A 10391-nucleotide genomic window follows, 5' to 3' on the forward strand; every position below is an offset into this window, starting at 1 on the left:
GAAAGTTTTAAGACAACGCCGTCAAATTCGTCACGAGGACTATGTTCTATGTCGCAAAACGAAGACTGTTAATTTGTGTGCAAGTTCTCAGAATCCCTTTGGCCATTAGTGGGCTCCTTCCCCAGTTGATCAGTTTCAGTTTCAAGAAAACCAAGAATCTGAGTTGAGCAATTTTGGAATGGGAACGAGTGCATAAGCGTAGATAGTTTACTCATAGAAGAATCAAATACTGCTCTATTGATCCAATTGTCTCTAATCTCTACTGAAGAAGCAGAATGTTCAGCAGTTGTGGCACAATACAGAAAGCAAAAAGAAGAAGAAAGAGAGAGCGAGAAGCTTCATAAAACCCTTATGAACTTGATATACGAGTCATCAGGATTCAACATATATCTGTATTACTGTATATTCATAGCAGCACCAACAACAACAGAAGAAAGAAGAAGAAGAAGAAGTAGGAGAAAGAGGGTGAAGTTGTTTAAAAGTCAGTACAAGTTAAAACTTTAAAAAAAAAGGGTATAGATTAAATGGGGGAGACCAAATAAGGCGTCCCGTGCAATTTTTACAGCTGAATTTACCTTTTAAATATTGGTCCTAATCTCAAAATACTTGTACGCCATTACAGCGTAGCCCAATGTTTAGGCCCACAAGACTCGCGGCATTATAGAGTAGTCCAATCTTCCGCATTGCTTCGCCTTCGAATTCTCGTATCCTTCTTGAACACTTTAACGAGGCCCAAATAAAATTCCTTAAAACGAATATGAAAATATTTAAGGGAAAAGGGCTAAATATAATCATGTACTATAAAAAAGTATTTAATTATAGAAAGAATTACGTATTTAATCACTTGTCACAACAACCCAACTAAAAATGGCCTAGGTTTGAATTCTTTACCCGATTTGGCCAGGTTGTATATAATTTGAAAGAAACTTTTCAGTCTTTAGCCCATTATTAAAGACATACTTCTAGGGTTTTTTTCTTTTTTTCTTTCTTCTTTCCCAGCATACTCAATCTCTTTTCACTCGCCTCTCTCTTCGTTCTTCCTAAAAATTATATAATTTTTTTGTACACACTTGGGATAATCCTCGCATTCTATGTCTATTAAATTTCGATTTTTGAGTTAATTGATAAAAAGAGGTTAAGGAACCACAATAAAATTTAGTATATCAGTCCAAAAACTATCAGATCTGGCCTAAAACTATCAGATCTTGCCTAAAAGAGCATCTCCGGCGACCTCGTCTCGTATTTTCTTAATTCTCTTAGTTTTTGTTTCATCCTTTGCTACTAGTAAAGCCCATATTTGAATGCTAAAACCTCGACGGAAAAAATTCAACAACAGCAACCACCGAAAACTGTAATGCGGTGATGGACACAAGGTATTTTCTAGTGTAGATTTGTATAGGTAGTGTTTATACACACTTATACAATATTGTATAAATATGTATAAGTGTGTATATATGCGTACAATGTTGTATAGATTAGATATATTTTTAATGTATAAGTGTGTATATACATTGTACGTATATAATATGCATCTATGGATGTTTGACACTTTCTTCTTTTCTTCTTCTTTATCTTATTTTTTTATATATACATTATTAGGGATTGTATATACAAGTTTATACAAAGTTATACATCATTATACATGTAATGTGCATATGCAGTTAAATCTAAAATTAAAATTTTATATGTTCAATCTATGTATAAATCGACTTTTCTTGTTGATTTATTTGCAAAATCATGAACGTGCAATATTTTTTCAATTTTATTTTTTATTTATGCTATTTGAAACTTGGAAAAGAAGAAAATTTAAGGTTTTCAAGTTGCATTATATATGAGTTTGAATTTTTGTAGATGGAATAAGAATATATACAACCTTGGGGAAGAAGAATAAAAAATCACCGAATTTTCGTGCTTGAAGATCTGCAGAATAAAAAAGAAGAAGAAAAAAACGCTTATTTTTCAAACTTTGGCCTATTGTTAATGGGTTGCAAATTTGCAAAGTTGTAATTGAGTTATTCTGCTGCAATGTATATAGGTGGAGTGTATTTTTGTGTAATTCCTTCGTTATTTGGGTTCAAATATATCCTTGTCGTTGTACTGTTGGTTCAAATATACCCCTTGTACATTAAGTTTGTCCAAGGTGGACATTCAATTCCATGTGGCACTGATATTTGATGAGGTGGACGCCACGTGACATACCACCTCAGCACCCCTAACCCATTTTCCCCTCCTTTATATTTTTTTCACCACTAAAATTTCCTTCCCCTCCACCACTGTTGCTACCGTTACCGCCACTACAATATTGTATTTCAATATCGAAAGTAGCATTCAAGAATGACATATTGCACTAAATTTTAATCTTCTTTTGTTTAACCTTTGGGCTTTTCCCTTTTTTCAAGTAATGGCATAATCGTTATCATAAGCAACAAAAACAAAATCTCTAAAATAACTTGGCATGCAAATGCAACCAATCGGTCATTGATACTGCAGAAAAGATCCACAAAATATTTTGGAACTAATGACTTATTTTACAAAGCGTAGATGCTCAGCTTAAATATACTAAATTAGTAATAATATTGTTCGAAAGAACCTAACACACTTTTCCTACAGGTTGTACCTGTAAGATTTTGTGATGTTCACAGTTGGGTAAGATAGAAAATTGCACGGTGCATTTTCAGTCACTTTATGAGTAATGACTCAATAATACTAAGCGAAAGGCCCAGTTTTTCACATTATTAATAGATTAATTTACCTTATTAAAAAAAAGTTTTGAAAAGCTCAGTCTTACTAGAATTGTTGGATACATGTGCTTGCAGCTGAATTCAATGGTGACTCCATCAACATGCTTTTTGTTGTTGATTTTGCTTCAAAAGAGCATAAAGGCAATGCCTAACGCTAGCAGAAATTTATTATATAAAGATCAAAAATCGATCAATGTTTTAACTGCTTTGCAGTTTTCTTGAACACAAAAACCCAATTAGAAGAGAAATTTTATTCACTAAGGGGAGAGAGGTAGTGGTCATGAGTTTCAAATGAAGCACAAGTTTCTTTCTTTCTTGATATGTTTCTGGCTTCCGAAGTTATTAACTTTTCAGTCATTTTAATTGAAGTTATAGGTCTTAATGAAGTTGTATTAGTACATACACCTCTTTTTTGCCTTGTTGCTTAAAGCCTATACAAAAGACTAAACTTTGAAATTCAATATTGTTCATGGTGGCAATGGTGGCGGAGAGGAAGCAAATTTTGATGGTGGAAAACAAATAGAGAGGAGGGGTAAAAGTGGTTAGGGGCACGCAGGAATGGATGTCCAACTTGAACAAACTTAACGGATTAGGGGTATATTTGAACTAATAGTATAACGGAAAGGATATATTTGGACCTAAAGTATAACGAGGGGTATATTTAAATCTTTTCTCATAGTATAAGGGTATATCTGACCCTTCACCGAATATTTAAAGAAAAATATAGAAATATTAGGTAGAAAATATTTCCCTAAAGCGAATGAGATTTCATGCAATCTTGCCTTTATCCTAATAATGTGAACTTCTTAATTATATGTGAGCATTATGTTATTTTAATGCCATTTTTAAGTTGATTCTACTCCTATAGAATGTTTTAATGTTTCTTATTCAAATTGTCATCTTGCTTTTTGATGGTATTCTTCTTTGTGGTTGGTTGATAAAAATCACTCTTCTCTCATTGTTGAAAATATAAATAAGAACAAAACTTATATGAGTTCAACTTTTCTGTCTTGCGGTCTACCTTGAGTCGTATAACACTTAAATTAATATTTTATTATAATTTTTTTCTTTAAAAATACGTATGAATAAGCTCAATTATTTGTTTTAATATTAACATATCCTTTCTATATATAGATATTTATCAAAAAAGACATGGCATAAATGAAGAATGTTTTAAATCATGTGCCATGTGTTTCATTCTAATGCACATGATTCCCTTTTCTCATTAAAAGCCAATTGTGGGGAAAAAAACAAAGATGTCAATTGCCACTAACAATCAAACCTAATACTTGCAACAACTTCTTACTATTATTTATCTATTTTCCATTCAAATTTTTAAAAAAATCCCAACCCAAATTCAATTTCTAAAAATGTAAAACTAATAATATTGCAAGTGTCATAAAATATCTCTCAATATCCAAAAAATCAATAGATATTTATTTTTTAAAAGAATAAAAATTAGTGCTCTTCCACCATTCAAATAGGCAATAACAAAGAATCTTTAGTACCAGCCATTGACTATAAAATCAACGGCAGATAGCCTATTCACACCAAAACAAGGAACAAATATCAACCGTTAGATCAAAATTAAGGGTTTTAGTCACAGTGCCTTTACACTCCACGCCTCCTATTATACTCTCACGCAGCTCTTTCTTCATTCTTTCTCTTTCGTTTTCCCAAAACCTTTGCCACAGGAAAACCGCTCGTTTATTCCATAGCGGTTTCGTGGTTCAAAACCATATACCTAGTATAGTATCAGCTTTACTGGATCGGTGGTTTTGCTTATTTTTTTAAAAGGTGAGTCTTTGATTTTTCTTTTATTTTCTTTTTCAGTTTATTTTTGGTTGCTGTAAGCGAGTAAGAAAGATCTAAACCCTTTACTTCTTTTGAAAGATTATTTATAGTTTTTTTTCCTGTTTCATATGATTTTAATGGAATTTTTGTTTTGTTTTGTTTTTTATGCACATACACAAACTCATGTCAGAGCAAGAAAGATCTGAGGTTTTCTTCCTGAAAAATATTTTTCTGTGGTTAAACATGATTTACTGTAAAAAGGAGTCGTTTTGGGATTTTTCATTTTTTTTGTATTTATTTCCACTAGAATTAAGCATGCTTTTCCATTTTTTATTGAGGTTAAAGTTCCTTTCGTTTTTCTGTATTGGGTGAAAAACTTTATGGTAGCTTTTTTCATGTGGACAATTGTATGACATGCTCTGAAAACGACATGCATTATACTAAGCTGTTGTGTTGTTTTCCGTTTTTTTTGGGGGATATGTGATTATTTTCAGACTTAAGTCTAGGTATTTTATAGCTTGCTACCTTTTTTTCAGGAAATTTCCAAAAAAATTTCCCATTATTTGTGGTGTGATATTGAAAATCCGTATGTTCCTGTTAGTTAGCTGATATTCTTGCGTTGTTATAAAGCACAAGCACTAGTATAGGATTGAGGGACTATATTTTCTCTGTCCCCTTATTTTATGGGTAATCATTGGAAACATTTTTCAAATGTATAAGTCCACCCTTTTTCTTTGTTGGTCAATTTTGGGATAATATGAGGGAAACCTTACATTTGATGGGCTATCTTTCATTTCCTTGTTTTTAGGCATGAAAATATCTTGTTTTTTGATTTTTTATCCTGTTCTGCTATCTACAAGTTCATGGCCTGGAATGAATTTCATTGTCTTTCTTTGTCTACATATGATTGTAAGGCATGTGTTTAATTCAATGTTTTTGGAAGATATTCTTGTCTGCATGGGTTTGTGGGTTGTTTTCTTCTTTTCTAGTCATGAAAAGAATGTTTTTCTTAAATGATTTTGAATCTCTCAATTATGTCTTATTGAACTGTTTTTCTTAACCTTTTATTTGTTCTCCAAGAATATATTTTCTTTTTACCTTAATCTTATGCATTACGCCAACTGGTCGCAGGTTAGGAATTGGATTTTGAAGCTCAACAATGGCAGGAGAGAAGATAATAGAAAAACGTATCCTGCTAATATTTGTTCTTGGATGTTGTAGTACATTTCCTAGCTGTTTTATAAAATTTTTGAAATTTGTGAGGACATGGTTCTTAATGTGTATAATTTGCCAATCTACTATTTCGCATGTGTTGGAAATATTTGAAGACTGAATTATTCCAAAATATGATATAATTCTTTTTTGCTGGCAAGCGGATTTTGGAATGTTATGAAGTGACAGGGAATATATGAATTTCAAAATCTCAAGGAAGAGTTCAATGAACTCTGAACTCTTGAAATAATGTTTTCAGGAACCAGCTTTGATCTCTAATTGTTATTTTTTGTTCAACTCCCATGGTGGGATTAAGTTACAAACTGAAAGCAAAGGGGCATACTAAATTTGGGTGTTATAATTGCAAATATTTATTGTCCTAGTCTTAGGTGCATGTGCTGACATCAGATGTGCAATGACTACTGTTTGTAAGACTATAATGCTTACAATCCACCCCAATATCCCAACATAAGATTCTAGATTTTCGTTTGGAAAAAGTCCTCTGTTTGAAGTTACATGTTCTTTTGTCAAGTCCTGAAGTCGAACTTACTAAACTATTGTATATTTTGTTATTGCTTAACTATTTTTAAGCTGAAGCAGTTGCTCCAGGATCGAAATCTGATTCCTCTATTAAGCTGACTGAGAAGGATCTGGTATGCTGCAAGTCAATCACTTTCTCTTATTGACACACTTGTATGTGTGGTTTTGAGTTGTATGTAAAAAAACATTTTTTGCTAAATATCAAGTAGGTTTCCTGATTTGGATTTGTATTACTAGAAGGTCTTGTTTCTGTGATTGCAAGTCTATCATTTTTTTTTCTTGTTTCCATGATGAATTATCTTTTCTGCCCAAAAGTATGTGTTATTATTACCTGCTCTTTGAAATATATATTTCTTTCTTTTCAAAAAGAAATGATTTTTTCTTGGGGTGGGGATGGGAGGGGTTGTTGGCCAGAGGGGGTGGTGGGTTGGGCACAAAGATAATGCTTATCCAGGCTTGAGAAGTGCTTATATGCCTTTTCTCTTGAATCCCACATGTTTTCAGTTGTGAGTGGGCATTTGTTTGGTTCACTTAAAAGATCGTGCTTATCGTCTAGTTTTTTATCCTTCTAACTGCGTGTTCCATTCTTTTTCTTTCTAATTTTCGGTGAAACGCACAACATGTACAGATTTCCAAAAAAGATGGAAAAGTTTCTGACTCACTGTCTTCTTTGGGAGCTGTGACTGGCATCAAGGGTGAAATTGATCAACCACCAGTTGCAGAGCAAGGTGCTTATTATCCACCTACTAGCTATTGCGATTACTACTACCCAGGTCAGATATTGAATTGATTTTTTTTATTGTTCCTTTAGTTTTTGAATCAGCTCCTATTTCACTCATGATGGACAGATCATAGAAAAAATATGCTGCAAAAGTTTTTGTTATTGATCAGACTAGCACAGACATAACTACCGTTATCGTCACCACTTGAATACTATTCTGTATATAAAAATATAAAAAATCTTGATTGGAACTTGTTCTTTATCTTATGAAAAATAAGTGTGTATCTTATTCATATAGTTATATACTGTAAGGTGTTAATTGTTTTCTTATTGTGCCTTTAAGTTTTGAAGCTTAAGTTAAATTGAGGGGGATGAGCTTCTCCGACAGCTGTCGCAAGTACTGAGAAGTCAGCAGATTAGCCTAAGTTTGCTACATTCTATGAGGGTTGACTTGTGATGAACTATATCTTTAGGACATGCTTTATATACTCTTTAAGAGAGATTGCTACATCCGTGGGTACTTGTTTACGGATTGTGGCACATAGTATATTTTCAATTCCTTACTCCTTATTCCTTAAAGTTGATCTGTGGATGTACTTGGTTTGCTGTTGAATTATCTAGTATAATCGTTTGGATGATAACGTGTAACTTGCTGCTTTTTACAGGCTATAATGGGACTTTTAATCAGTTAGATGATCAAGCTTACTTTAATGCGGTTAGTGCTACTTCTCTAATATGCAAATTATGTTAAATTGCTTTGTTGCCTGACAACTAAATGCAATCTGGTGATTTATTGATTTGTTTCCTGACAACTAAATGCAATCTGGTGATTTTCAGGGTATTCAATCAGATAATGGTTCCCTTCTCTACTATCTTCCCGGCTATAATCCTTACAGTGCTGGATTTGTGGGGGGTGATGGGAAGCAGTCCTATCTATCATCTGGATATCTTCAACAACCTGTCTCATATGGTTCAGAGTCGTTGCCATGTTATACATGGGGTTCGACGTACTGTGCAGATATTACCAATAGTGCTGCTCCCAAATCTGGGAATGTTAAATCAACATTTGGCCGAAATGGTTCAGACAAGTCAAATGGTTTTAATTCTACAAAAACGAATAGCTCTTTCGCAAACAAAAACTCGCCCGTACTCTTTAACCCAAAGACTCGACAGTCTACTGCTGCGTCAAATCTGCCAAAGTCTAACCATCAAGCTCAGCCTTTCAAACCAGCGAACAAGGTCTGTTTAATGTTTCCCTGGATGGGGAAACCTATGTTAAAAGCGCTCTCAAGTTCTTCGTTTTCTGATGTTTTTTCTCGTGTTATTAGTGATGAATTTTCTCTTTTTGTTTCTTTAACATCTTTTAATCCATTTGTGTTGGCAGTTTCGACCCGATATCCAGTCTGGAGGCCTGATTAAGGGGTTTCATATGGTTGGGGATTTCCCATCATACACCAGTCAAAATCAAGGTTTTTTCATGCCTTATGATCCCACTAACTACCAAGCAAATGGTAGAATGTGGAATGGGAACTACAGATTCAAATCACGTGGAAATTTCACCAGAAATGGTGTGTTTGAGGCCTCAACTGAGTTACCTCGTGGTCCCCGCGCCGACAGCAGGAGCAATCCTTCAAAACCATCTGCTGAGGAGGATCAACTTGGGCCAATTATTCAGAAGAAGTATAATAAAGAGGATTTCAAGACTCAGTACGATAATGCCTTGTTTTATGTTATCAAGTCATACAGTGAAGATGATATTCACAAGTGTGTCAAATATGATGTATGGTCAAGTACTCCTAACGGGAACAAGAAACTGGATGCTGCCTTCCGTGATGCTGAGGGTAAAGCAAGTGGAGCTGGTTCAAGCTGTCCTGTGTTCCTCTTCTTTTCAGTAAGTTATACTCTGTTTCATGTTTCTTCGGTTGGAAATAAATATCTACATCTGAATGTGATTGTTTTCATTTGTGCATGCGTCTTTGAATGGAGGCTCATTCCTTTTCCCCTTATTTTTGTTAAAAACATATTTAGAATGTTATGGGCGGTCTTGATGTAACTTTTTCTGATTTCGTTCTCTTTGGAATTTCAGGTAAATGGTAGTGGACAGTTTTTAGGTGTAGCTGAGATGGTTGGACAGGTTGACTTCAAGAGAAACATGGACTTTTGGCAGCTTGATAAGTGGAGCGGATTCTTCCCAGTGAAGTGGCACATAGTTAAAGATGTCCCTAACACACAGTTCAGGCACATTATCCTCGAAAACAATGATAATAGACCTGTAACCTATAGCAGAGATACTCAGGAGGTATGCTTCTGTTCTCGCTCTACCATTTTGGCTATTCCTATAAAGGTCTCTGATTGGAATGGCAGAATTTGAATTTGAACTTTTAGGTTTTGTCTCTAATTGTTCCCTTGGCTCTCAGCTTCTGTCTCGTTTCTTAATTATAAAGTTATTTAACAATGATGCTGTCTTTCCAGATTGGGCTGAAGGAAGGTATGGAAATGCTTAACATTTTTAAGAGCTACTCGGAGAAGACATCTATATTGGATGATTTCAATTTCTATGAAAAGCGTGAGAAATTGCTCAAGACTAAAAGGAGTACAAAACCAGCTGGTCAAGCTGATGTATTCGAGAAAACTGATTCTCTTGTGAGTTTCTCTCTCTTCTTGTGCATTTAGATAATCTTCAACAAGTAGACTGGCTGGATGTTTCATGTAAAGCTTTGGACATAGTTATTTGTGTTTGAAGCACACATTTCATCAAAAACAGTTAATGTCTGGGCAATATTGGTCGTGTTTAGCAATCCGTTTCAAATATCATAATTTTAATATTGTTGTGGTGCAGAAACAATTCAAAGGAGGAGACAAGATACATGAGGAAGAGCTGAAGACCAAGTCGGCTGATACTGCGTCTCTTGTTTCTCTCACCAAAAACCTCTCAATTAATTCAAGGCCATTCAAAAGTAGTGTGTGAATCATGATGCCTCCAAGAGGCATCTTATGACTAGGTAGTCCTGAAGCATCAAAAGACATCCCTATTTCCCCTTTTTGTGTTTTGCTTTTGTTAATTAGGCATATAGGCATATTCCTCCCATTGGTGGCTTCTGGGATGGCTGTACTAGTCTCTTTTGTTAGTTTTCATCTCATCTTTAAGAAAGGAAAAGGGTTCAGTTTCTTTTCTATTGTCTTTTGCCATGTTTGTTTCTTTTCCAAAGATCTCTACTTTTTGTTTTTGATTTTTTGCAGTATTGATGAAATGTTGATGACCTCCCCCGCATGCAGTCCTAGCTATTATTACTTTACAATGGGGCTAACAATTTAGTTCTATTATGTTTCCTTTTTAGTCATCATATTACTTATGCGCTGACTGATTGCAGTTTCTCCAGAAG

General features: G+C 34.3%; 1 protein-coding gene across 2 annotated transcripts; it reads left to right on the forward strand.

Annotated features, from left to right (window-relative positions):
* The first annotated feature begins 4330 nt into the window (after window positions 1-4330).
* Window positions 4331-10184, forward strand: LOC107775008 (YTH domain-containing protein ECT4). 2 transcript variants are annotated; one of them, XM_016594669.2, is made up of 10 exons: window positions 4331-4538; window positions 5667-5722; window positions 6339-6400; window positions 6916-7060; window positions 7674-7723; window positions 7846-8247; window positions 8393-8899; window positions 9095-9307; window positions 9481-9651; window positions 9848-10184. In XM_016594669.2, the coding sequence occupies exons 2-10, from the start codon at window positions 5695-5697 to the stop codon at window positions 9974-9976; spliced, it is 1707 nt and encodes a 568-aa protein (XP_016450155.1). In that variant the 5' UTR covers window positions 4331-4538; window positions 5667-5694; the 3' UTR covers window positions 9977-10184. The 2 variants fall into 2 exon arrangements, with proteins under 2 accessions (XP_016450155.1, XP_016450157.1); XM_016594671.2 differs by lacking the exon at window positions 4331-4538 and adding an exon at window positions 5231-5449.
* The last annotated feature ends 207 nt before the right edge of the window (window positions 10185-10391 follow it).

Source organism: Nicotiana tabacum, chromosome 7 (genome assembly GCF_000715075.1).
Source record: "Nicotiana tabacum cultivar K326 chromosome 7, ASM71507v2, whole genome shotgun sequence".
Taxonomy (NCBI): Eukaryota; Viridiplantae; Streptophyta; class Magnoliopsida; order Solanales; family Solanaceae; genus Nicotiana; species Nicotiana tabacum.

Coding starts and splice junctions, on each gene's coding strand:
- LOC107775008 (XM_016594669.2), top strand. CDS start 5,695: ATGGCAGGAGAGAAGATAATAGAAAAAC. Junction 5,723..6,338: donor AGAGAAGATAATAGAAAAAC/GTATCCTGCTAA, acceptor ACTATTTTTAAG/CTGAAGCAGTTGCTCCAGGA. Junction 7,724..7,845: donor ATCAAGCTTACTTTAATGCG/GTTAGTGCTACT, acceptor GGTGATTTTCAG/GGTATTCAATCAGATAATGG.